Source organism: Trichoderma asperellum, chromosome 1, assembly GCF_020647865.1.
Source record: "Trichoderma asperellum chromosome 1, complete sequence".
NCBI classification, from domain to species: Eukaryota; Fungi; Ascomycota; class Sordariomycetes; order Hypocreales; family Hypocreaceae; genus Trichoderma; species Trichoderma asperellum.
The window spans coordinates 6330729-6357146 of record NC_089415.1 but is presented as its reverse complement, the minus strand read 5'-3'; the positions used below and the strand labels follow the sequence as shown (position 1 = coordinate 6357146).

At 51.9% G+C, this 26418-nt stretch overlaps 10 protein-coding genes across 10 annotated transcripts; 9 read left to right on the top strand and 1 right to left on the bottom strand.

Moving 5' to 3' along the window:
* The first annotated feature begins 720 nt into the window (after positions 1-720).
* On the top strand, positions 721-1188 carry TrAFT101_002001 (uncharacterized protein). Its single transcript, XM_066126484.1, has one exon. The coding sequence runs from the start codon at positions 873-875 to the stop codon at positions 1122-1124; it is 252 nt and encodes an 83-aa protein (XP_065982587.1). The 5' UTR covers positions 721-872; the 3' UTR covers positions 1125-1188.
* Positions 1189-1695: 507 nt separating this feature from the next.
* TrAFT101_002000 (uncharacterized protein) lies at positions 1696-2079 on the top strand (the record flags this gene model as incomplete). Its single annotated transcript, XM_066126483.1, has 1 exon — positions 1696-2079. The coding sequence occupies one exon, from the start codon at positions 1696-1698 to the stop codon at positions 2077-2079; it is 384 nt and encodes a 127-aa protein (XP_065982586.1).
* Positions 2080-2317: 238 nt separating this feature from the next.
* Positions 2318-2500, top strand: TrAFT101_001999 (uncharacterized protein; the record flags this gene model as incomplete). Its single annotated transcript, XM_066126482.1, has 1 exon — positions 2318-2500. The coding sequence occupies one exon, from the start codon at positions 2318-2320 to the stop codon at positions 2498-2500; it is 183 nt and encodes a 60-aa protein (XP_065982585.1).
* A 193-nt stretch (positions 2501-2693) lies between these two features.
* TrAFT101_001998 (uncharacterized protein) lies at positions 2694-3055 on the bottom strand (the record flags this gene model as incomplete). Its single annotated transcript, XM_066126481.1, has 2 exons — positions 2694-2715; positions 2796-3055. 2 exons carry the CDS (start codon positions 3053-3055, stop codon positions 2694-2696), a joined length of 282 nt encoding a protein of 93 aa, XP_065982584.1.
* Positions 3056-3408: 353 nt separating this feature from the next.
* On the top strand, positions 3409-5344 carry TrAFT101_001997 (uncharacterized protein). Its single transcript, XM_024906388.2, has 2 exons — positions 3409-4280; positions 4357-5344. The coding sequence occupies exons 1-2, from the start codon at positions 3904-3906 to the stop codon at positions 5063-5065; spliced, it is 1086 nt and encodes a 361-aa protein (XP_024763119.2). The 5' UTR covers positions 3409-3903; the 3' UTR covers positions 5066-5344.
* A 5817-nt stretch (positions 5345-11161) lies between these two features.
* TrAFT101_001996 (uncharacterized protein) lies at positions 11162-15032 on the top strand. The gene is made up of 8 exons (XM_024909634.2): positions 11162-11765; positions 11828-12031; positions 12090-12172; positions 12239-12418; positions 12488-12580; positions 12635-12791; positions 12860-13104; positions 13168-15032. Exons 1-8 carry the CDS (start codon positions 11600-11602, stop codon positions 14653-14655), a joined length of 2616 nt encoding a protein of 871 aa, XP_024763117.1. The 5' UTR covers positions 11162-11599; the 3' UTR covers positions 14656-15032.
* A 209-nt stretch (positions 15033-15241) lies between these two features.
* RPL3 (60S ribosomal protein uL3) lies at positions 15242-17002 on the top strand. The gene is made up of 5 exons (XM_024907816.2): positions 15242-15306; positions 15366-15451; positions 15556-15712; positions 15765-16438; positions 16500-17002. The coding sequence occupies exons 1-5, from the start codon at positions 15301-15303 to the stop codon at positions 16750-16752; spliced, it is 1176 nt and encodes a 391-aa protein (XP_024763116.1). The 5' UTR covers positions 15242-15300; the 3' UTR covers positions 16753-17002.
* On the top strand, positions 16978-18345 carry TrAFT101_001994 (uncharacterized protein). The gene is made up of 2 exons (XM_024907815.2): positions 16978-17838; positions 17939-18345. Exons 1-2 carry the CDS (start codon positions 17370-17372, stop codon positions 18187-18189), a joined length of 720 nt encoding a protein of 239 aa, XP_024763115.1. The 5' UTR covers positions 16978-17369; the 3' UTR covers positions 18190-18345.
* A 396-nt stretch (positions 18346-18741) lies between these two features.
* On the top strand, positions 18742-20104 carry TrAFT101_001993 (uncharacterized protein). Its single transcript, XM_024905237.2, has one exon. It carries the CDS (start codon positions 19097-19099, stop codon positions 19949-19951), a length of 855 nt encoding a protein of 284 aa, XP_024763114.2. The 5' UTR covers positions 18742-19096; the 3' UTR covers positions 19952-20104.
* A 649-nt stretch (positions 20105-20753) lies between these two features.
* TrAFT101_001992 (uncharacterized protein) lies at positions 20754-25678 on the top strand. The gene is made up of 3 exons (XM_024899723.2): positions 20754-20925; positions 21022-23958; positions 24049-25678. The coding sequence occupies exons 1-3, from the start codon at positions 20846-20848 to the stop codon at positions 24713-24715; spliced, it is 3684 nt and encodes a 1227-aa protein (XP_024763113.1). The 5' UTR covers positions 20754-20845; the 3' UTR covers positions 24716-25678.
* Positions 25679-26418: the final 740 nt, after the last annotated feature.

Sequence of the window (26418 nt, the reverse complement as noted above, 5' to 3'; positions counted from 1 at the left end):
TGCAGGTACGGAGAGGTACCGAGCAAACGTCGCAACAGCGTGTGATGCCACGGGTACTGCTCCGTCGTGGGCACTACTGCGTCTGGTCGTTCTCGAAGGTGGACCAGCCTGGCGCTAGATTGAGCGTTCACAGCTGTGGAACGAGATGCCATGGCAGCAGGGCAGCGGGAGAGTTAACGGGGGACTGGACGGAACCCTAGGTCTGGCTGCTAAAAGTTGCCGACGGAGGGTGGTGCAGTGTCCTAGTACTGTACCTCGTAGAGGCTCTTCACCTACATGCCCGTCACAGGCAAGACAAGACATTGTGCCGGGTACCCAGTACTTTTGCACGAAACGTTTCGTCGCCGAGAAGGGAACCAACTAGCGGGGACCAGTCAAATCGTCATTGTCTGCCGTGACCTGGTCTCTGGACGAGTGCGTGCATATCACTTCAGACAAAGGACGAACTATCGACATGCGAACAAGACACCAGGAAAATAAGGAAAGTCATTACTAAATGCGCCATCTCTTCCTAGCGCTAGTGGCGCAAGCCCAATTCTCTCGTCAACCTGGATTGCCCTATACTTACTACTAGCAGGTATGTACTATCTAGGTATTCGCTGTATTTGTTTGTCACGGTCCGGCTGTTGTGCTGAGACACTTCGGTCGGTATCTGTGACCGAAGCTTCTCCGGAGCACTAGATGTTCGTAAGTTGCGCATTGGCCTTGCTCCCCCGTTGACGCCCGCCGAGTCAGACGCGGCCAAATGGGAAAATCGTAAGCCATTTCGTCGCGAACTCGGTTAACGGTAGCCCAAGTGATTTGGACTAGCCCCTGCAAAGGGGGCGGATGCTTTTGCACAAGCAACGCAACGAGGCACACTTTGCCTAAGGATGCCCCAGACTCTGGCATGCACAAACTCGGCTGCCAAGACAGATGCTTGGGCCCAGGGCATGGGCTGGCAGCCCCAAAAACCTCTCTTCGTGCGGTGGCGAACTGCGAAGTCGGTCGGCTGCTGCAGCTTGGCCGCCTCCGGGCCATCCCCATCAGCAATCGAGATTTCGATCCTGGATCCAGGCAGAAACTCGGTCGCCGTCTCATCTGGCTCTCCTCCCGTGGCATCTTCGTCTACGGCCTGCCGCTGATGATGGAATGGAAGATGCTGCCGTCACCATATCGCGCCTCTCGAGATCAAGCCCAAAGGGCGCCAGGGCACCAGAATCTGAGACTGGATTGCAGATCGGCTGGGCACTACTCCGTAAATGAGCGTGCTCCGTAGCAGTACCTGGACATCCCGCGCCCCGCAGGGGAGGTCCTGGATCATCCAAGTCCAAGTGTCCGTACCGGTACGTGCTTCCCAGAGAGGCCACGGGATCCCGTCAATGGATCTGGACGCGCGAAGATAGCTAATGGCCCTAGCACAGCTCGTACTGTGCTGGGAGGGCTAGCGGCTTCGTTTGGCGAACGCTGTGCTTATTGCTTTTATCCCCGACACGCGGGAAATCCCCCTCGGCAAGATGACGGGCTGCGAGCTCATCACCTCACCTAAACCTACAAAAAGTGGTCCTTTAATCATTTAAGATTCAGTCTCACGCGCAGCAGCGCACTTGACACCGGCCCCTTGAAGCTTCTTGGACCGCCCAGAGGGAGAATGCAGAAGGCAATCTTCTGGAAACGGCAGCTCAAAAGGCCTTCATCCCAAATGAAGGCCTTTTGATGATGCTCTGCTACTTGGCTGCTGTGGTCTGGTCTGGTCTGGTCCGATCGCCCTCCCCTCTCTCCTCTCCTCTCGTCACAAGCAGCAGCCATCCGGAAAAGAAAGAAGGCCCTGGATGGCGAGGTGTGTGTGATTTATTCTCGTCAGCCTACGTGGCACTGGTCACAGGCGACAAAAGGGGCGGGCGGCGGCATCATAGGTGGTTGGCCTTGGAGCTGGTGGCGCCGCCAAGTGTGTTGCTTGTTCCCCTTCACGCCGCCGCGAAATGTATCTGCACAGGGGTGTTGGTGACGGTTGCGATGTGCGTGCCGGGGACAGGGGTGCAGCGAGATGGCTGCCATCAATGGCTTATTATAGCCCGGAGACCACAGACGAGTGGATGAGAGAAAGTGGATGACGGAGCTAAGCCAGGCCAGCTCAGCGTTCCGTGGGTGGTAGGACAGTAAATCCTGGTACATGCTTGTACTAGAAACTGGTAGTCCAAGTGCTAGTAGCAGCAATATCCGGGGTCTTGCAGGCTCAGAGATTCCAGCAACTACCGCGTGCACCAAAAGGAGAGGGAAGGTTGGAGCAGAGTAGAGCAGAGCAGAGCAGAGGAGAGGAGAGGAGGAAATCGGCGCCATGACGAATTTCGCTTCTCTGGAGCTGAGAGGCTTTGTCGCCGCAAAACCTGCGTCCACAGCCCCGGTAAAAAAGCCAGAGGCCTCGAAGTCAGGATCTTTGACGATGGGTCTTCAAGCCCGCCCCGCCTGCTCCATACCCAAGCGCCGGCCCATGGCAGCTGGTACGAGATACCCGTACTGATTGCTACTGCACAAGCAAGCGAATGAGGATTTTTCAACGGCGGCGTCGTGAGGCAGACCACGAGTACAAGTCGGGGGTAGTGTCTCGAGCGTGCATGCGGCTACAAAATACTGCAGGCAGTGTCACTCTGAGTAGAGCACATAATGCGCTTTGGGCGCACTTATCAGGCATGTATTGGCTCCAGGCACTGCTCCTACCAAAGATACCCGACATGCCTAATAAACAAAGAAACTAAGCTTTTTTTTTTTTTTTTTTTTTTTTTTTTTTTTTTTTTTTTCCGTCTCCCGCAGCTTACTGGTGTGTGTACAAAATGAGCATTTCAAGCTTATCAATTGCATTCTTGCGGATGTGCAAGATCGGCCATTCCGACGCTGCTTCTCTCGATCGTTCGCCGCCAGTTCCAGTTCGGGATGGGCTTCTCCGCCTGTCTCGCAGCCCCGTGCTTCCGTAGTACATACATGGTGCTGTAGGAATAGTATACGGGTCTGGTAACCTTGAAGCAAGCAAGACAGGGTCCCCCGTTACGGGTTTTTGCACATGCGCGCGACCCCACATGATACGCTCAATCCAATTTGCAGGCTGCCGGAAACTGATAGTCCCGATAGGAGAAAAGCCTGGGGCACAGCCTGTGCCTTACCGAGGTTCTGCCACATGCTGAGTCATGAGTCGTGTGCTGGCTGCGTGTAATTGATGTCTTGAACGATTGATTGACTGAAGACTGGGGAGGGCGCATGTAGGGAGGGTTTGATACTGCATCAGATAGGCTGTGTTACATTCTTTTGACGTGCCTACGCTGCCTTGTAGGGTCATGTCTTGCAGCAGGGCGTTTGTCCTGGTATCGCTTCCCGTTTAAGCTTTCAAGGCTGCGTCAACGCTAGTCAATAATGCAAGAACCAGGAAATGTGTCTGCAGTCTTTGCCCTGAGTTGACATCGACGAATAACAGGTCGCCATGGTCTTAAAATAGCATGACAGCAGCAGTGAGACAACAAGACTCTTGAAAACTTCCTTCCCTCCAACCGCTGCCACACAAATCGCCTCACCTATGAATCTACGAGGAGCCTGGTACCTATCGAGAAGTTGGTGCCTGAGGCAAACGCTTCACCACCAGTCGGCATCACCCGATTCGGCTGATCCCTTCGCACATAGTGGCATCCCTAGCATGGAGGCTTTCACATTGAGCACAAGCCACAGGCAGGAAAATCCGAACACACGCCCGTAGCTCTGAGCGCGCAAAGAGGACAGCGAGCCTCTCGTTTTGCCCTTTGCCTTCTTCTCGCCATTTCCTTCTTTCTCCTCGTGCGCTGGCTTGGATCCTTCTGCCATAACCCGGCTCAAATGACGCCTTGAAGAATCCCCCGCGATAGAACCATCCATCGTCCCGCATCTCGCATCCCCGTCACCATGCCCCCGCGAATAAACCTCCCGCCAGTAACACGGGCTCTGCTCGGCACTCTGCTCTTCCAGTCTGTCCTGAGCGCCGCGATTAGATATCGCCAGTGGGCCGAGGATACGGACATTGTGATACCGTACTTGACGCTCATCCCGCAGCTGTCGATTGCCTACCCCTGGACATTCCTGACGGCTTCGTTGGTTGAGGGCAACATCTTTACATTTGGCTTAGGTGCCGTGACTTTATACCATGGCGGCAGGTACTTGGAGAGAGCTTGGTCGTCGGCAGACCTGGCCAAGTTCCTTGTGCTCGTAACCCTGATCCCAAACGTCCTCACTTTTTTCACCATGATCTTTTTCTTTACCTTGACCAGGAACACTGACTGGACGTAAGTTTATACTCTCATATATACGCTCCTGTTTACTTAATAAAGGGAAACCACTAAATATATTTCACTTTCACAGTCTCACAATTATCGGCGGTACCATTCCTATCCAGATCGCTTTCCTGGTCGCCTTCAGCCAGCTCATCCCAGCGCATACGGTAACACTATTCCGAGGCATCGTTTCGCTCCGAGTCCCCAGAATTCCCCTCATCTATATCGGTATCGTCACCTTGCTCTCGTTTACTCCGCTGCTATCGCGCGCGGCTCTTTGGCTGGCCAACTACAGCTTCCTTACCAGCTGGACCTATCTACGATTCTTCAAGGTGGTCTTTCCCGATCTTGACTCAGCTCAACCGGCATCGCTGCGAGGAGATGCTAGCGAAACTTTCGCCTTTGCCGAATTCTTCCCAGGCCCTGTTAAGCCCGCCGTGGCTGCCTTTTCAGATCAAATCTACAACATCCTTGTCGCGATCCGACTCTGTAAGCCATCGGCACAGCGAGGCATTACTGCCGGGCGCGATAGCTTCCAACACAGAGGGGCGCCAGGAAGTGCCCGTGCCGAAGCTGAGAGAAGAAGGGCTATCGCACTGAAGGCGCTGGACCAGAGACTGAATGCCGCAACTGCTGCCGCCCGACAATCCTCGCAGGCCCCACCACCGGCTCCTGCTCAGCCGAGCGGCCCGCCTGTTCAGGTTCAGCCTCAGTCAAGTGCTCAGACAGCCATGAAGTCTGAACCAGGACCAATGCTTGGCGAGACCAAGTTTGAGCCGGAGGAAGACGATTCATAGGACAGTGTATAGGGTGGGGTCGGACATTTGTGATTCAATGATTTAGGTGGTAATGGCGGCGCCTCGGTGTTTTTTAGGCGAAGGTGTTGGGAGGAGGGACCAAGGTCATGAATCAAATGATTATAATGATATGTGCGGATACCGTGTTGGATTGATGGATTAGTAAGTTGGCGCTTGGTGTTGCTATGGATCATGGTTAATTATCTAGCCAGCACGTGAACTAATGAATCATGCTTTATTTCATCAGCTATGTTAATATATCCATTGAAAATATCCACCTTGCTGTGTTTGCAAGAGCACCCTTCCTTCCCTACCTTTGTCCTCGGGTACCAATGATCGACAGAGGTATGTTTACCCAATTCTGTACGCTGTTGGAAATCCCCAGGCCCTGTGAGAAAGAAGTAAAAGGAGGAGGAGGAGAGAAGGCTTGGTACTTCATGGGGTTGATGTGGAGGCTGAAGCTGAGTGCCGATCAACTGCGCTGATTGGACTGTACAAGGGAAAGGAACATGGCCATGTATCACATATTACATCGTACTGATCTGCTACAGTACATACAGTAAATATTTCGTAACTTAACAAAAAAAAAAAACATGTATGGAAAAGTGTGTCCTGTCATCTGTATTTCGAGACATTAGCGCATGCAGATTCTCCTGCAACCACGCCGATCGAGAAGTATTGGCCGTTCGAAGCATTATCTAGAAGGATAGTATGCGATGAAGCAAGCGCAGCAAACATTCACTGCTTTTTGCTTTTCTTTTTCCTTTATTTTTTCTTTTTTTGGGGTGCCTGGCGCTTAGATACTCAGCTGGCGGCAAGCATGAAATCCTACAGATGCCCAGAATAGTAGTCAAGAAGATCTATCGAAAATAGAGGGCAGCCTCTTGCGTCGGTATGCGCAAGCTGAAACCCATACACAGGAAACTACGGAACCCCCCTTACTTATCGTCATGTATACACTTGAGATTTCGTCTATCGTAAAGTGCTCCAGCCGGAACCGGCTCCTGTTTCCAGCCGCCAAAACTGCTGCAAGAAGCACAGACGGAGTCCTGAAACAGGATATCTCGTGGCATTTTCACTACCAGGATATGTATGTACATTAGTACAGGTAGGTAGGTACTTCGATAGTAGCTACAGTGCTGCCGCCTGTAGGGATGGTAGCCCTACTTTCGAAATATAGCAAAACCGATGCGGTACGATGCGGTGGGATTGCGATGAGACTGCATTAAAGCCGCTGGTCCTCCGTACAGAGTAGCACCCCGGATGGAGCAAGGGGTGAAAATGTAGTTTGTTTCCAAGGTTGCTTTGCCTTTTTCTGTAATCGGAGGATCAGGGCGGGCTACGGCCGCTGCGCATTTATACAGTACTGCAGTAATAGCGAGGAACTAGCTTGAGGCGGATGGCCAGGATGTCGGGCCCTGTTTCCGTTTTATAAACTCCGAGTAGCAGAGAAGAAAGCAAAACAACTACCAGCCATCTACCCATCAAACTCGGCTAGACGTCTCATCGCAGCCGTCTGGCGCAGGTAAATCGCATGGTATCGAGTACTGCCGGTGTGTCTGGGCGCTGTGCTATGGTTTGCAGCGGCTCATGACAGGCGAAAAGCACATGTATCACGTCCCAGCCCAAGACACAGCCGTGTGTATCCACCGCCGTCTATTCATTTCCAGTCTCTCACCTTCACCCCTGGCGCCCATGTGAGGGGGTGGAGTGGTTTCCGGCAGAGGCCTCTCTGGGGTTAATCACTGGGCGTAGCGGACCTGGCCGAGTGTGTGCTAGCCAAGCGGCTATTTTCGCTCAGCTTCCACCTAGCCTGATGATGAGACACGATAGAACTCCACGAGTCGTGGCCGCATCTGAACACAGAGGCGCTGCGTTGCACCCCAGCAGCAGCTCGCTCCTTAAATACCCAGATAAACACTGATGGAAACACAGGCGACTAAGTTGGCAGCACGTCGCTCCTGGAGCTCGCTGCGGCAGTGTATCATGGGAGATTTCTAGGGTAGTAGCGCTAAAAATGAGGGCCATATCCAGATCGCCTCTCGCTCAACGGAGCACGTCTCATGGTGATACTGACCTTGCCGTCGTTCGTCTCTTCTCTTTGCTGTTTCGCAGGGGTGTGCGCGTGTGCAGCCTGAGCTGCCCTGCCAGTGGCACAGGTGTCAATAGAGACAGGTCACCTAATGACGAAATCCAAGAGCACCGCCGACGGAGCCAAAAGGGGTGCAGCAGAGCAACGTGCCGCTGGATGAGCGCTTTGCGTGTAGCCACCCAACTGCCCTTTGACCTTGTGCGAGGATCCGAAGGTGGATGAATCAACTGGCATTGCAGAGCAGCACAAGGCCTCACGTTACCAGCACCACTATGTGACTACAGGCCCTGTGCTCTCGTAGCCGTGTAGCCGTACTCACCCAGGCCCGTTGAAAGGTACGTACCTCGCTGAAGCGAAGGCCCGGCGGCGGGAATCTGGCGACCTCGCGATGGGGGAGGGATGTGCGGCCGCCAGATGAAAGTGGCAAGGCATCAGCTCAGCCAGCCGGCCAGCTAGTACAGAAGAGTGCTAGCCAGGGCTGCTTGGAGGACGAATGCATGATGTACTCGTATTTGCTGAAGGCACCAGCTACAGCCAGCCATTGCAGATAGTAGGTACATGCCATGCCATGCCATGCCACGCTGCATGCTCCTGAGGCTGCGTGCTATGCTGTGGTGCACTTTGCTTGGATCCTGCCAAGCACGCTCAAAGGAAGCATGATGTGCGGTGCCTTGGCGTATCCTGATATGCGAATGCGCCGCCTGGCAGCGCTTTGCATCAGCCCGAGAGATGCAATCGGGTAGACATGGCAAAGGGGGCCATCGGGCCAGCTTGGCCATAGTGCAGACAATCTCTGACTGGCCCCGACGGCCGCTGTTCGTTGTGCGTGCTTGTCTTTTTGCCGCCTTCTGGGCTTGTGAACATCCTGGGGAATGGTCCCCACACGCCATCGCGCCCGTTGCTGAGCCAAGCAAAAGGCAGGGGACCACGGGCTAGGAAACGCCCCAGATGGCCAGATCCGTCGGCGGCGGCTGACCGTGGCACGTCAGAGTGTTGAGCAGCGCAGGCTCAGGAGGTGTCCACCTGGCGGATCCACAGTGGTGAGAGTGGATGCTGCTAGAGCTGGAGAGCTTCTTTTCTCGCTCCCACGCCAGGGAGATTGATGTGATGTGGGTGGAGCCGCCAGAAGAATGGGTAGGGTGGAGCTAGTCCGCAACCGCCCTAGGCAGCAGTGCTAGTGCATGTAGCGCGGACTTGTAGTGCCTGCTTGCAGCAGCGCGACACGGCAGGGGTGCAGACACCGCGACGAGGCTTTAGAGGGGAACAAAAGAGGGCCAGGGGATGGCCTGACTGCGGTCTGGCCTTAGCGCCTGGGAAACGCACCGCCTAGACCGCCGCCGCATCGCCTGGCGGTCCGAGCGAAACGCGGCTACCGGTGCTTTGGCGTCCACCAAACGCAACACCTCGAATCCATCGTCAGCGCATGCCCCCTATAGGCACTGTCCGACTGCCTGCTCCATACTCTGCACGGAGTGCGTGTACGAGATGCTGCTTGCACGGCGCACAACCCACTGGCACGTACGGCTGCATGCTGTGCCTGTATGGTATGCTGCTCGCGCATCGCTTCAATGGTTTGCTGGTGCTGTGTCGCATCGCTCCCCACTGTCTGGCTGCCCTTCTCCACCAAACGGGGAGCCAGCTCAGATATTCTCCTGCTGTCGGTGCTGGTGAGTAGGTACATACCTGCACTCGCCGGTCGGCGGTTGCACGAAGCAGGCCGTGAGAGTAAGCTGGGCCTCTGCCACCAAGCGTATTTGCCCACCTGCCACTCGTGTCCTTGGGGGAGGAAATCAAGCAAAGCAAAAACGTGGTTTGAGTGGCTTGTGGGCTTGCGGCATCAAGCCTGCACGGCTCCGAGAGGGGCCCTGCCTGCTTATGTAACAAAGGCTGCAGAAAAAAAGCCGAATGCAAGATATGACCTGTATCTTGATCCTGAGGCTCCAAGCAAGCCACCCTCCCACGCTACCTCTACCTTATTTTAGACTCTGCAGTCGCCATCACGTGATGGATGTTCCTCTTCCGTAATCTCTCGATGCGTGGCAGCGCAATGGGTCCCAGCGCCACCGTTCTTTTTCGTTCTGTTTCGTTCGCGTCTTGTGGGGAGCAAATCTCTAGCGGCTCCCCAAAGCCACGCTCATCCGTCGAAGCCGCTGTCGCTCTGCGAGGGGTTTTATCCAGTGATCCAGTGGGCAGTGTTGAGGCATATTGCCCGACGAGAACTCATAGGTGCAGCAGATGCCTTGCTTTGCCCAGAACGGATGCATTAAGACGCATCTTATCTCCATCCACAGCTGCCGGGAGGGAACCTTGACCTGCCTGTGCCTTGCTGGAGCTCTTCCTCGCCTGGAGCAGGCAATGCAAGCGACCCGGACCTGTCCATGGCTGGTGCCGCAACTCATCCCCTGGCTCCGTAAAGCTAGGCCCGAATGTCTGACTTCTGTCTCTCTAGTCACCCACTATCAAGTCTGCTGGCGTCATCTATATTGTACCTTAGTTGACTACTACTAGGTAGTACTCGGGTGCCACATGTCGATTTCAATTTGGTGGTTGTACAAGTATATCCCGAACAAGGGCAGGGGAGTGTACTATTCCCCGTGCAACCAACAGGCAAACCCTAAGGAGTCCTGCGGTTGACGCCAGTTGGTAGCATACCGTCCTATCGTGGCCACGGTATTAGGTATTTCGCCGCCATAACTTGGCTGCTGACAACGCGTGCCACACGAGCCACCAGCGCCCCCCCGGTCATTACCGGGGCTGAATGGCCATCCACTATCGAATCGAGGGCTTGCGTCGCCAATAGTAATGAGTGAAGATCCCCCGAGAGCTAGGAAAGCTCTTGCTGCCGGTTGACTTACCCGCTGAATCATCCGACAAGGCTTGTTTGCGCCCATGGGCCTTCAGCAGTTGGGATGTCTAGTGGCGGATCCTACCACGACCCTGCGTTGGTGATAGCCTGACTGGCTGGCTAACTTACCTGTTTACTGTAGTCTTGTGCTCTGCTAATGGATATATACAAATAGATGATTGAGCGAGAAGTGCTGCCGTTGTTGGCTTTTTTTTCTTTTTCTTTTTTTCTTTCTTTGTTGAAATAGCTAGCCGCTAACCCTGTTACTTTTGATTTAACCTCGCTCAGAGGCTTCGAATTTCTTGCGGCGTCTAAGCTCTAACAAGGCTGCGATGCGTAATAAGAGAAAAAGGTGCCTAAACGTCAGCTCGATTGGGCGTTTTGCCATTGTTGCCCACTGGGAAACTGCGAGGCCATAGCTTTAAAGAAAGGATGCGCCGCCAAGGCCTAGATTAGACGCCTTGTATGCCGCACATCGACAGCCTCACCGTCACGATAAGATTGGTCGGCCCCAGCGCTGTCCCCCTTCTCCCCATCGGGCTCTCAACCCAGCTCCTATCAGCCGCCTTCGTCTCGTCTGGCCTGTCGCTGTTGTCTCTCTGGGCTAGCGCTTTATGCATACCAGTAAGGCATCTACTGGTCGTGAGCACGTTGCACTTCGTACTAGAGGCTAAGGTACTTTGGTACAGGTCCTTACTAATTGCTGTACTGGCCCCGGCAACTGCGTCAACTCGGGTGCCCAGACTCCCAAGTTGCCGCCCCCCGCTTTTTGTCCCCTTCGCAGCGCCGCGACCCGTCATCACTGCCAAGTGCGTGTGTGTGTGGGCTCCTGCGCTGGTAGCCTCGGGCGCTATGGCGCTGCAGCGGTACGTACCTCCTCTCCGGACGCGGCGCGCGTTGCGCAGACTCTTTGTATGAGATACTTCGTACCCACACACCTTCTGCGATGAACCCTGTTAACACCCCCTCCCATCCCCTCGGCAAGGTAGGGGCAGAAAAAGCTGCCAAGCGGGCAATGACCCACTATTTCAAAGTGACCCCGCCCGGTTCCACAAAGTACACCACCGTGGTTGTAGCATATCCTTCTCTCCCATTTTCATCATTTTCATGGGTAAGGTAAGTTTGTCGGTTCAGCAGCGCAGTTCCTTCCTCCACAGGACAGCCTTTTTTCTCTCCCCATTTACCCGTCCTCTTCTTTTCTCCCCTCCATCACATCTCGCAACCGCAACAAGCAGCGTCGGGGGTGCTCGTGGACCTTGGCTTGTCTCCACGATCCTAACCATCGCTCTCCATAGAGATTTAGCCTCATCGGCCTTCGCCTTCGCGCCGCATCATACCTGACGTATTTTATTCAATCTTCTCGCGAGGCGCCGTCGCTGCTGTGCCTGGGTTTAAGCTCTGCGCGGTACATACCTAACGAGCCACGCCTGTATCCGAGCCATTGGGCCATCAACACGACCATCGCCCTAATCGACACGTACATTCGCCGGCTCCAAGCATTTTGCGCGGTCGCGTCGAGACTGTCTTGCCAAACCCACGCCGCCGATTTCTTACACCGCCAGCCTTGTCGCGATAATCCGCTGCCGAGTGCCTCGCGATGGCGAACCACCACCCGTCGCCTACGATGATGCAGATGCAGCATCAGGCTCCTCCTCCAGGAGCTCCGCCTCAAAATGTCCAGCCTGCTCACTTCAACCCGCCGCACCAGATTGCCGGCTTGAACCAGATCACGGCCATGAACGAGGCTGTGTGGTTGCAGATTGGTATGACCTCCTTTTGTTTGCAAATTTGTCTTAGCGCGGCCTTTGGTTAACAGGCCGAACAGGAAGCTTCTCTGAATTGCTGCGAGTACCTGATGAGGCAATGCACGCCTACGAACGAGCCCTCCAGGCCAATCCCAACTCGACAGCCGCAATGAACGCGATCGGAATGCTCCTCAAGGGCCGAGAAGCATTCGACAAGGCTCTTGAATTCTTTCGAGCCATCGTCCAGCTCGACCAGAACAATGGTGAAGCTTGGGGCAATCTTGGTATGCCGCGCCATCGCTGGATGGAAATTGTTATGTTGATGCTAATTGAACTCTATAGGCCATTGTTACTTGATGACCGAAAATCTACAAAAAGCGTATGACGCATATCAGCAAGCTCTTGTCAACCTCCGTGATCCCAAGGTAAGTATTTAATGCACTAAAAATTTTGCGTTGCTTGGAACACCAACGTAACCTGTTCGTACATAGGATCCCATGCTGTGGTATGGCATTGGCATTTTGTATGACCGGTACGGAAGCTATGATTATGCAGAAGAGGCATTCTCGCAAGTCATGACAATCCAGCCCGACTTCGAGAAGGCCAATGAGATTTACTTCCGACTGGGTATAATATATAAGCAGCAATCGAAATTCAACCAGAGTTTAGATGTGAGATACACCACCACCTTATACGCATTGCGAAGATATTTTTGCTGACCCCCCTTTTTTTCTCTCCAGTGTTTCAAATACATCGTCAACTCTCCCCCTGGACCTCTTACGCAGGAGGACATCTGGTTCCAAATCGGACACGTTCATGAGCAACAGAAAGATGTAAGCTGCTTGGTTTTTCGTGTGTCCATGTGGTATACTAACATTGCCTCGTAGTTCGACGGTGCCAAGTCTGCGTACCAGCGGGTGCTGGACCAGTCACCTAACCACGCCAAAGTTCTGCAGCAGCTGGGTTGGCTGTACCACCAACAGAGCCCTTCATATGAGTCCCAGGAACGCGGTATCCAGTATCTAGAAAAATCTGTCGCAGCAGGTGAGTTTGGACATTAAATGCTGGCATATCGCGAAAGCCGACGCCGCTGACACTGACGCCTTTCATAGACAACCAAGATGCGCAAAGTTGGTATCTTTTGGGCCGGTGCTACATGTCACAACAAAAGTATCCAAAAGCATATGAAGCCTACCAACAAGCTGTGTATCGCGATGGGAAGAATCCCACTTTTTGGTGCTCCATCGGTGTCTTGTATTACCAGATCAACCAATACCGAGATGCTTTGGACGCGTACTCGCGGGCTATTCGCCTGAACCCTTACATTTCTGAGGTCTGGTACGATCTCGGCACTCTGGTAAGTTTTCAAGCTCAATCGACTTTTTTCGTATGTATAACTGATTACTAACTCGGCGTGTAGTACGAGTCTTGCAACAACCAGATCGCTGATGCCCTGGACGCCTACCAAAGGGCAGCGGAGTTGGATCCAGGTAACCCACACATCAAAGCTCGCCTCCAGCTTCTTCGCTCTGGTGGTACCAATGGTGGCCCACCACCTGCCGCTCCTCAACCTGCTGATATGCATCCCTCAACGTATCAGACAGGTCCCACAGGTCCTCCTCAATGGGGAGGATCTACGCAACAACAATCGGGCGGCCCCCCTGCTGCTACTCAAGCTGCTGGCGAGAGCTGGGCCGGCAGGCTCTCTAATGTTAACCCGCCTCCTCAGCCACCCAACCCTTATGAGAGTCGAAGTGGCGAGCCTTTCCGTGGTGGTCCGGCACCACCTCTTCGACAGCCCAGCCCTCCTCCGCAACAAGAGCTGCCGACTCGTCAACCATATCCTGAGCTTAACAGATCCGGCCCGTCACGCCGTGGCCCATCACCGCCGCCTCAAGCTCACCAATTCGCGCAGCCTCTCCCCCCACCACCACCTCAATCCCAATCCCAACCTCCAGCCCCTCCGCCGGCTGAGCGACGTGTTGTCAACCCTAACTGGGGTGGTTCAACGCCTTCGGCATCGGCACCTCCTTCCAATAACCCGAATAGTGCTAATCCTCCTCCGAACGGTATGACTACTTTCCGACCAGCCAGCAGCCCTCGTACTGCTGATGGCCGCCCTCCCGTTCATGATAACCGCATGCCATCTCCAAAGTCGGCTTATCCCCAGCACCCGGCTCCACCACACTATCCTCACCATTCGGAGATGCCACCGCAGAGTGCTCCTGAGAATAATGCACCACAGCCACCCCCCGCCCCAATCGCTGAAGCTCCCGCCCAGCGTATGGATGATCGCCCTCCATCTGTTGGGCCAAAGAGACATCGCGAGTGGGAAGAGGAGTCTGTTGCTAAAAAGCCAGCCAATGAGGAGACTCGTGCCCGATTGGAAAACTTAAACCACCGCAGACCTTCAACTCCACCTCGTGATGGATACCGTCGCAATTCGTCTGAAGCTCGTAGGACGGAGGAGCAGCGCCGCCCTGAAGAGCCTAGGAGGTCCGACGAGCCGCGCCATAAGACGGAGAGCTATCACCCTTCTGAGGCTGCCCATCACACCCAAAACCACAGTGTGAGCTCGAATCACTTGCCGCCGATGCAGCCGGGATCGGGGCCCATGACTGGTGTCGTTCACGAAAAGCCTCAGCCGCCCGTTGTTCCTAAGGAAGAACCTCGCACGGAACAGGCTCCTCCGGCTCGACCACCCCCACCTCCCGCCTCTGAGCCTGAGCGCGCGGCTAGGAAAATGGATGTTGACGAGGACTACGACGACAGCGGAGAGGACGAGAAGAAGGCAGTCGTTCTCACCAATGGCTCTGGCCCTACAGCAGCCTCCAGCGATCTGAAAGCCCCACCATCTTCTACAAGCAACGTAAATGTTGCTTCTAGTTCTGCTCCCAAAACTGAATAAGGATGTCTTGAAATGCAAGTCAAGGAGGGATGGAATTTATGAGTCAGGTCTTTTACGAGGCGATATTTACCGTGCATTTTTGTCTTCTTCTTTTCTTACATTATATATCTAACTTCCCTCCCCAGTATTAGTACTACTTACTTCTTTTAAGTTTCATATGTTAACTGTTGACGGAAGGGATGGCGGACGGCAATGGGGACGGGTTATCGGTTTTTGGCTAAAAACAAACTGTCGCCAGGGAGCGTTTTCCGTATCATAAGTGTAATTTTTTTTTTCTAAAAAAAAAACCCCTTCTCTGTATATCGTACATTACATGTATTCTATGTACCTTAGTACCTTCTTCTCTTACCGAGAATCTAGACCATACACTATTGGATGCTACCTACCCATCCCGGAAACTTGAAAATTCTGAATCACGTGATTTTACTGTTGCTCTTCTGGAGTATCTTAATCTGATTGGACTGATGCCCCTGTCTTCTATAGGAGGCTTAGCGTTAACGTGCACGGGCCACATTTGATCCTCCCATCAGGTCTCGCTTAAAATTTCGCCCACAAATTATTTCTTTGAAAGCCCTTTTACACTTTTCTGCTCTGTGCAGCTTTGTCGTTTTTACATACCAACTCATCACCACACCAGCGCCCAAAATGAGTGTATGTAGCCATACCGATCCAACTCCAAGGCTCTCATGAAGATGTTAACATCAGAATAGCACCGCAAGTACGAGGCTCCCCGTCACGGCTCCCTGGCTTATCTGCCTCGGAAGCGCGCTGCCCGCCACCGCGGAAAGGTCAAGTCGTAAGTCTCGCAGAAAATTTTTTGATAACCTCAATTCGGGTGTTGAAGGGGGAAACCACAAAAGAAGAGAAGAAAGAGCAATGCTAATCAATTGGAAATGCCAGCTTCCCCAAGGATGACGCCAAGAAGCCCGTCCACCTGACTGCCGCCATGGGCTACAAGGCCGGTATGACCACGATCGTTCGTGACCTCGACCGACCCGGCGCGAAGGCAAACAAGAAGGAAGTTGTGGAGGCTGTTTCGATCATTGATACCCCCCCTGTACGAACAATGCAGCCCGCTTGGCTATGTGCCTATGGCTAACATCTTTTAGATGATCGTTGTTGGTCTTGTGGGCTACATCGAGACTCCCCGTGGTCTGCGCTCCCTCACCACCGTGTGGGCTGAGCACTTGTCCGACGAGGTTAAGCGACGATTCTACAAGAACTGGTACAAGAGCAAGAAGAAGGCTTTCACCAAGTATGCCAAGAAGCACTCCGACAACAGCGGCTCTTCCATCACCCGCGAGCTCGAGCGCATCAAGAAGTACTGCACTGTCGTCCGTGTCCTTGCCCACACCCAGATCCGCAAGACTCCCCTCAAGCAGAAGAAGGCCCACCTTATGGAGATCCAGATCAACGGTGGCTCTGTCGCCGAGAAGGTCGACTTCGGCAAGGACCTCTTCGAGAAGCCCGTTTCCGTCGACTCCATCTTCGAGCAAGATGAGGTTATTGACGTTATCGCTGTCACCAAGGGTCACGGCTTCAGCGGTGTTACCGCCCGCTGGGGAACCAAGAAGCTCCCCCGTAAGACTCACAAGGGTCTCCGAAAGGTTGCCTGTATCGGTGCCTGGCATCCTTCCCACGTCCAGTGGACTGTTGCCCGTGCTGGTCAGGAGGGTTACCACCACCGTACCTCTGTCAACCACAAGGTTTACAGAATCGGCAAGGGTGACGCTGAGGACAGCGCCTCCACCGAGACCGATGTCACCAAGAAGAAGATCACTCCGTAAGTTTTTCTTTACTACACTTCTAACTGAGATCTATAATTGCTAACGTAATCTTTGCAGTCTCGGTGGCTTCGTCCGCTACGGTGAGGTTAACAACGACTTCGTCATGGTCAAGGGCTCTATCCCTGGTACCAAGAAGCGTGTTGTGACCCTCCGTAAGTCCATGTGGACTCACACCTCAAGAAAGGCTCTGGAGAAGATCAGCCTCAAGTGGATCGATACCTCCTCCGAGTTCGGTCACGGTGCTTTCCAGACCCCTGCGGAGAAGAAGCAGTTCCAGGGTACTCTCAAGAAGGATCTCACCTCCGCATAAATGCGAGGCACTGATTTTTTTCCTTTTTGAGTTTATTCGTCGGGTCATCATTGCATTGGTGTCGGATTTGGTTTTGCCTTAGGCTTTTCTGGGGCTGGGTTTGGGCTCCATAATGGGATGAGCACGAAAAGAAAAAGTTTTTCAGTTAGAAGTCTGAAAAAATTTCAAATGAGATTTCCTATTACAATAATGGAAATCCCACGCATATATGCATGCCAAAGTAGCCGCGCCAATACAAAAATGTGTGACCAACTAAGAGTGTGTGTGCCTTGTAATGTTTTCCATATGATTTACAAGTCTACCCGACTGGAATAAATTTCAGCAAACATTGACAGCAAGCCTGTCGTCCAAAGCCAACGCCTTGGCTGGAATTTTTTTTTTAGAGCTATAATTCAATGTTATATAGTTCTACTTGTACACTGTAGCAATTTTCGCTGCGCTCCACTAGCCCAGGATAATTTGATAGTGCCCACAAGACAAGATCTGCTATGCTGTGGTTCAAGGTATGTGGACGGATTCGTCCGCGTTGACGTCACCCCACCTTGAGCTGACTGGGCCTCGAGCTTTGATTGCAGAAACATCATCATCACTCGCATATCTTCCTACCACTCCCACTCATGCCATTCATTCAACAAAGATTTGGTGGCGCCTTTAACCTGTCATTTAGAAGAGGGTTTTGTATCAACACCAGAATACCCCAGTCCGTCCGACAGCGCCAGCGATTAGCCAGCTATTCGAACACAAGCTCGCAGCAGCGACACGCTCGAGTCGCCCCGCGGATATCCATCCCTAGCACACAGCGTCAAGGATTTTTCAATACGCAGCAGCCCCGCAAGATGGCGAGCGACGAAGACTACATGGCCTTCCTTAACAAGGCGAACCAGGACGCAGAGGAGGGACAGGCGGCGGCTGCGTCGTCGGCCCAGAGCGGGGGACAGCGGGCGTTCAAGACGACGGACGAGGGGAGCGTACTGCCCAAGAGTATTGCAGATGTTTTGAAGGATGCGTTTTATGTGAGCGAGGCGGATGAGCCGTTTAAGGGGGTGTCGTTGAAGTGGAAGGGCGAAGGGGGGCTTCCAGATGAAGGTTTGTTATTCCAAGTGCTGTGTCCTTTTTCCTAATCATGGCATCGGGAGGAAAACGTAGAAGAGAGTGCTAATTATATCATGGGGTTGGGTTGATACAGTCGAATTCGCGAAACTGATTCACCACTGGGACGCCGAGAACGCCCAAGTCGACATTATGGATCCTGTCGACTGGGACTCGGATGGACAATACGCTAATATCATCGATGCTGTGAGTGAGGCGACTCGAGGAAACGACGTCAGGGTTTATAGGGTTGCGAGGGATCTAACAAGAGCGGAATATTGGGTCATCTCACGAGACGATAAAGAGGATAGGATTGTTGGAGTGAAGGCACTGGGGGTTGAGTCGTGAGAGGCTTGAAGGGAAGATAGGTTATGCTGCTGGAAGGAGAGGAGTGATTTGTCATCTTGCGTCTTATCTGCATTCTGTCGTATAATATTGCTATCGGGCGAAGCTCACGAATACGAGTATATCTTATAGCTGTCTTGAGTACCTGCTCATTTGGCCATTTTAAAGTTTTACTGTACTTCTATGTTTTCCATGTGAAAGAAAATTTTGGACGTTTCCTGCACTCTTTCTATCTTTCTATCTTTTCTGTATGATCATATTTAACTCTCCAACCACCTCTGTGTGTATTAGCAATATCATGTATGCCAGTAGAAGCAAGAGATGGCTCAGTTGAGAATGGAGGAAAATCAGAGACGCCGCCCCTTACCCCACTTAAAGCATTTTGAACTATGAGCTGGGTCATCTCTTAGGCTGCTGGCAGAAGAGATGCGGATCGAAATGATTGCTACTAATCTACCTGATATCATATTCCATATTTTGTGCATCTGCATATACACGTAGTGATTGGATCCAGCAGGTTCCCGCCAGTTGGCCCCCCCGTCGATCTCTTGCTTAGAACGGGAGCTTTTCCCCCGGACCGTCTGGCACGCGCATAGCCACCTACGAAGCTGGCCATCAAGGCGTGCAGCAAGCCTTGCAGCATATACCCCTAGTCGCCCAAAATGACGTCGAGCTGCTGCTGTGACGGGCACAGTGTCAGCCGCAATCCAGGATTGATGCGATTTCGAAAAATTCGATCCCTCGATGGATTGCGCGTTTGCTCCGCGGCCTTGTTGGTGTGGGCACTTAGTAAGTAAGAATGCTGCAAGGCTTTCCCCCTTAATTCCTGCTTTCGATTGAACGTGGCTACATCTTGTATGCCCTTCATCAACATGTTCCCGGGCAAGTTTGATTTTGAAATACCTGCGAAATGACCAAGGTGAAGAAGGGCAGCTCTGATCGGCGACCGTACGACATCCGGCGCGTGTCCCTCATGCAGCCCAACAGGGCCCTGAGCCATGATGCCCAGGACGGACTCTCGCTGTATGAAGAAGTAAATCGCCAATTTGCGCAAGAATTTCCTCAGACGGCATGGAATTTTGGGCAACAATCCCGGGTGCCGTGGCTTCTCTCACCCCATCCAGAGCGACAGGAAGATATGACTACCGCTCCAGCAGATAACGCGACATCTACAGGTACTCCAGCAGTTCATATGCCGGCTAACGACTTTGAGTTCGTCACTCCAACAGATTACAGTCTTTCCACCCCCAACGACGATGCCGATTTTGATTTCCTATCCGCTACAACGTCCCCGATGACGGCACCAGTAACTTCACCCTCTCAGCTCTCGGACATATCAGATCCATTTACCACTCTCAGCGCCGACTTTGACCCGTTATGGGATCCCGATGCCTTAGGTTCACTACTCCCCTGGAATAATAGTCGAGCTCAAGGGCCATACTGCTACAAATACCATGCAATACGAAATAAAGGCAAATGCGAAGCGAACGAACAAGAACAGTTGGAGAGGTCAGATCTAATGGCTCCCACACCCCTCTTCGAGCAGCCTGCAGAGCACAGCATGATTCTACATCCAGAAAGAGAGCCCCGTGGTTCCGAACGCCACGTTTTAGCTAAGGAATCGTGTGTAGATAGAAATAACATGAATCAGATTATATATAATTTGAATCAGTTGGGCAGCCGGCTTCGCGATGATGCCCGCAGGCAGCTGGATGTTATAAGCGATGGTTGTGACGCGTCTCCGTTGAGCTTTGGTGAAGGCTGAGCGCCTTTCTCTTTGTGTGCTTCTTTTTTTTCTTTTGGTCTGTCTGTGTGTGCGAGCGTGTGTGTTTCTTTTCTTCTCTTCTCTATATTTTTGTCATCTATTTCAAGTGCAAAGGCATGAGACCATAGATCTAAAGCAAAAAGAGTGCCTGCGACTATCGATGGGATAGCGAGTGGCGCTTTTAATGCCCTCCTATTGCCATCGAGATTCCCCATTACCATCGAGATGCTGCTAAAGACTCGACCCAAATATCAAAACGCACCTGCTGGATTGGGGGCTAGAAACACTGAAAGAGCACTAAGATAAGGCGATTGCTGCTAGAGGCCGGCTAACTGGAGCAAAGTCTCCGTAAATAAAGTGGAAACCAGCACTTGTCTCTACCAGTTCGCCCACAATGGCCTGTCCAGAGTACCTCTAACGGCGTGCCCGGCAGCGCCGTGAAGCGAGTATAATCGACTTAGGCTTGATTTAGCTTTGATTTGTTTGACTTTGAGCTCCAAAAAGAGGTGCGGCGGAACGCACCGTGATTTGAGCCGATCCACCCTGATACCGTAAGTGATAGGCATTAGCCGTCAGAGCTGCTGGCAGCTAGACGGGGAGCTCTGAAGCTGGGGTTGGAGCTGCCGGGTCACGGACGGTATCGGTGGCTGCTGCAGCATGATGGAGTGCCTACAGCGCGCCATGCAAATTCTGCCACGAGAGGCTCCCACAGCGCCAGTGACCGTGCCAAGGCTCATGGGGCTTTGATTCCGCTAAAAGGTAGCAACGGCACCTGCCACACATGCACTTCACATAGGACCCCAAAGTCCTTGGTGATCGGCACTCCAGATGGTCCTTTATAATCTTTTCCTGTGACCAGCGATCCGAGCGCCTTGCGGAGGTTGTGGAACGGCGATGGCAGCATTTTCGGACCGAAGCTCGGTGAAGCCCGTCAGGCTGGTGTCCGAGTCTGCCAGAGAGCGGGAGACGTTCGAGTAAGAGGCTTCTTTTTTTTCCTTTTCTCTTTTCCATAGCCCGATTGACATGCCGGCCTCATGTCCAACCAGCTGTTAACCCGTGCCCTGTGGCAGATACTCGGCGTCCCTGCTCAGCTCCATCAGGCTGAACGAGAGTGGCCGGCCGATTCCCTCATCCGAGCTCTCGGCAGCCGACGACGTTATCCTCACCGGCCTCGCCCAACTGGGCGCCCTCCAGACCGGCACCGATAGGTCACTCATCTCCCTGTTCGACGCCCACCGCCAGTGTATCGTGGCCGAAGCAACGCCTACCCAGCGCCTATGTCCATCGATCAAGAGTGACGACTGCGAACGCCCCCTCTGGCTATGCGGCACCGCCATACCTCGCAGTCATGGGGTTTGCGAGTTTAGTCTCCTTGGGGAACGGTCTTTCGACGCTGTCAATGGCGAATCCGCCAAGGAGCTCCCCCTGACCTTGGCCTACGATCTCGTCGTTGATCCTCGGTTTTGCGCCAAACCGTTCTGCCAGCCAGGCACTTTAGCTCGTTTCTATGCTGCTGTCCCAATCCGAACTCGGCGTGGTATCAATATTGGCGTATATTGTGTTATCAACGAAACACCAAACATGTCCTGGAATGATGGCTACTCTCAACGGTTACGAGACATCTCCTGTGCTATCATGGATCATCTCGAGGCGCAGAGACTAAAGGTCTTGCATAGGCGAGATATACGGATGAATCGAGGCTTGGGGTCATTTATTGAAGGCAAATCATCTATATTTGACTGGCAGGAGCCTATAACATCTCCTCCTACTGAAGGGGGATGCCAGACACTGGCAAACAGCCCCAATTTCATGCGGTCTTCCCAGCAACACCAGCGAGACGATTTTGGAGATGACGTTGTAACCCAATTATCGCCGACGGCTCAACTGCCCAACCCGAACGATACGACGGATCCGATCGACGCTTTCTCTGAACACGATCAGCGTACATTCTCTGTGGATAGCTCAGAGGCCATGCTATCAGAAGCCAAGGCCATGGCTGCCTTGACAGAGGACGAAAGTTCCGTGCTTATTACATCAAAGGCAGCCAATCTTATTCGAGAGTCAATCGAGGTTGAAGGTTGCCTTGTTTTCGAGGCTCCAATCCAGCCATATTTGTCTCAAACGCACACCAATACTACGAGTGAGGAAGAATGCCAGACATCTACAGCAAGTAGCAGCGAGGAAGACCTTGAAATCAGACGTCGAAGTAAGGTCATGCCGATATGTAGACTCCTCGGCTACTCCACGTCGAGAGCATCGAGTATCGATGGAGACGCTCCCGCTCAACCTCGTATAACGCTGACAGAAAGCTTCTTGTCCAAGCTTATTCGACGTTATCCTAGGGGTCAAATTTTCAACTTTGGAGCTGATGGCGAGTTACAATCAGACTCATCGGAAGATGAGCAACCATTTTCGTCTCCTGAGGCGCTAGCGGAGCATTCTTCGCTGCTTACGTCCGACTCTAGGATAAGTTTGATATCCTTGCAGGATAAATCACAGACGAGGTCTTCGGCACGACAGCGCGAAGGCGAGGCTCTCCTCAAGGCATTTCCTGGCGCTCGGAGTGTTGGATTCGTTCCTATCTGGGATCCGAGGAAAGATCGATGGTATGCTGGCGGATTTATCTATACCAAGGACTTGGCCCGAAGCTTTTCTATTGAACAGGAATTGAGTTACCTGAGGGCTTTTGGAATGCTTGCCATGTCTGAAATCCTGCGTTTTAAGGATTTGCGAGCTGATAAAGCAAAGACTGATGCTCTCGGCTCACTCTCGCACGAACTACGCTCTCCACTGCACGGCATTCTGCTCAACTCGGAATTACTAATCGATACCAAGCTCGACATCTTCCAAGGAAATGTTGCCCACACCATTGAAACTTGCTCCCGTACTCTTCTTGACACCGTAGATCACCTTCTTGAATATTCTAGGATCAGCCATTTCTCTGGCCGAGACGATAGGGTTCCTAGTCTATCATCAAATGGCCTCGAATTAGGCCAGTTTGGCAAGAAATCTCTACTGAGAGACTCTCGACTTGATCATATTGTCGAAGAAGTAGTTGAAAGTGTCTTCGCTGGGTTCAATTTCTTACACTTATCTGTGAAGCAGCTGTCAGATCGACAGAACGGATCCATCAACAGTGATGTGAATGCTAATCATCAGTCGGATTCGCTGCAAGCGATAGACCAACTTGAGCCTTGGATGACCAACAATGGGGAGCTGAAATGGTCTTTTGATGACGTATTGATAATACTCTCAATGGATGTGAGATGTAACTGGGGGTACATCGCCAATGTCGGAGCCATCCGTCGGATAGTCATGAACATCTTTGGCAATGCACTGAAGCACACCAAGCGCGGCACGATCACGGTATCACTCACGCAAGAAATGATCCGTACCAGAAGTCGGAAGAAGGAACGTGTTGTTCGGTTCACAGTGCAAGATACTGGTAAAGGTATCAGTGCTGATTTTCTCAAACACGGCCTCTTTCGCCCCTTTTCTCAGGAGGACCCCTTATCGCCAGGCGCTGGGCTGGGACTCAGCCTTGTAAAGCAGATTACTACTCATCTACAGGGCGACATCTCGATTCAGAGTGAAGTTGGTGCTGGGACCATAGCCTCTGTCACTCTCCCGCTGCAACAATTGCCACTGTCTTTAGGAACGGCCCCTATCATCTCTGATGAAGATAAAGTTTTCAAAGAACAAGTTGAAGATCTCAAAGGGTTGCGAGTGAGGCTTCTGATGACCAACTCCGAATGGCGAAAGGCCGTGGTCGACATCTGCCGCGAGTGGCTGCACATGGATATCATTTCTAATACGCCCGATACAACTGTGACGCCGGATCTTGTGATGTGGTCTTATATGGACTTGAAACCAGTGCAGGAGGATTTACAGACATTTTCCAAGACACCTAATGTAGTTGTGTGCTCGAATGCATTGGTGGCGTACCGCCAGTCGCATGCGTTCAAGAAGGCTGGCTCTGCTGCTGTCTTTGAATTTATATCACAACCGTGAGTTTGCCAATCTTCTTTTTTCTTTTTCTTTTTCTTTTTCTTTTCATGCTACAAGATTTTCTCTTGCTCATATATTGCAATTTTCAGGACTGGACCGCGTAAACTTGCCAGAACACTACATTCGGCGTACATGCGATGGATGAGTAATTCCAATTCACCAGCAGCGGCCACTTCAGCGCCAATGGTAGCCAAGCGACCAAAGGGACCCAAAAGAATGCCAAGTGCATTCTCCGCCAACAATGTTAGTAGGCCCTCTATAGGGCGATCAGCAAGTGTAGTATCCCGAGGCGATAGACCAATACCGGCACCACCCAGCGCAACGGTCGAAATACCTGCAATGTCTACTGAGGAGCCCAAGGCACCAATCAGGATCCTGCTGGTTGATGACAACTTCATCAACTTGAAAGTATTGTCCACTTATATAACAAGGCGTAATATTGGATTTGACACTGCAAAGAACGGCCAAGAAGCAGTGGATCTCTTCCTTTCAAATTCGGATACACCATACGCCTGCATCTTAATGGACATATCTATGCCTATCATGGACGGGTTTGAGGCCACGAGACACATCAGAGCTCACGAAACCCAGAGGGGATTAACGCCTGTGCCAATCATCGCGCTCTCGGGCTTGACAACAGAGGATGCCCAGCAAGAAGCGTTTGGTAGCGGAATGGACATGTTCTTAACCAAGCCTGTGAAGCTTGGAGATTTGGGGCGTTTACTTGAATCTCAAGGAATCATCCACGCCGGTTGAAGCAAAAGCTAGGCTATACATGACTTTAACTAATACATTTTACATGGAGGGCTTACGAAGGCCGAGACACAGCACGTTGAACCGACACTCATACCTAAGAGAGAGAGAGGAGAGAGAGAGAGAGGAGAGAGAGAGAGAGGAGAGAGAGAGAGTGAGTGAGAGGGAGCAAAGATCATCTGACCTAGTCCAAGGAGATTGCGGCGCCAAATTTAACGTTACTCTACAAGACTAGTATATCGCTTTGGCTATTTTTGCCTTATTTTCGGAGTCGCGACATAAATTAGAGAATTAGACCAAAAAAAGGCCTGGTTGATGTACCGCGACAGCTACCGCGATCGGGAAAGGGGCATGAATAATAATCTGACTAAGATCCTGGACGTGACGACGAGGCATGGAATATTTATAGGGTTGTGTGAAATGAGCTGGCCAGATGGGGAAGAGGACTAGTCTGGAGCGAGGCAAGCATGATGCGGTGAGGCTATATTAACGACCAAGAGGGGTTATTGAAGGGCTACCTTGGAGGATTGTACAGACAGAGCCATCTACCGTTGGTGAGCCTGAAGGATCTTACTAGGCCCGACAGGGAAGATGTTTATTCAGTCAGGAAGACAATTTGCTAGGCTGTGTCGGGACTACCTTGGCATATGGCTAGAGAATTCTCCAGGGCCCGGGGAGCTGGGTCTCGAAATACCGCGAGCATTGAGTTATATCATTGAAGAAGCTAATTATTGGTGGCCATTTACGCATGGATAGGTTTACCAGCAGTGGTGATAGTTGTATTCGGAAGAAGTGAAAATAAAGGGGTTAGTTAGCCTGTGTGCAGGTGAGAAAATAGCGTGAAGGGGGTCAAGCTCTAGGTGATCAATCGCCCACCGCTCGTTCTAGGAATGTTCTCCAGGCTTATTTTCCCTTGTAGATTTCGACACTATTCCACATAATGAAATTGCTTTGTGCTCTCCACCCTCTGTCGCCTACCATAAATAGTACCTTGTAGCTATTGCTTGGCTCTTACACGACTAACGAACCGGTGATGCTTCTTGCCTATGTAGTAGGTAAAGTTAATTTTAAGATAAGAGACTTGGAGAGCATTGATTAGTGCATACCCTTTCTGGGGCATTTGCTGACAGCTAGGCAGGGTCCTCACAGATCTCTTTGATGTGCTTTTTTTTATACTTGGCATTAACAGACGTTGGGGATGTGTCATCATTTGGTCTGTGCTGGAGGCTGTTTCTTTGTTTCCTTCTTGATTGAGAGAGTAATTAGATATTATTAAGATTATTTTCATCAAAGAAAAGCTAAATATAGGAGGATTATTTTGCTGTTGGCTCAGACCTCCTATGTGGCCGTGCTGATTCCTTCCGGCGTACCATGTTGATCAATACATATCATATGCGGCATCCGTGCCTGAATATCTGCTTTGCACAAATCTTGTTACAGTACGATCAAGATCTGTGGGTCGTCGAAGGAATTGCGTATTTCTCATGTGGCTTTTTTTTTTTTTTTCTCTTTTTTTTTTCTGTAGATGCGAGCGTATACGTGGTAGTGTGGGAGCTTAGACATGGGAGTGGTTACAGAAAGTATACGTAGCTTACCTATTCTAATCATTGGATGTCGTTTATAAACGACAGCTTAAAATATCAGTATATTATTAAGAGCTTAGCACATCTCGATGTTGGGCCTGCAAAAAGGCAATATAAACCAGA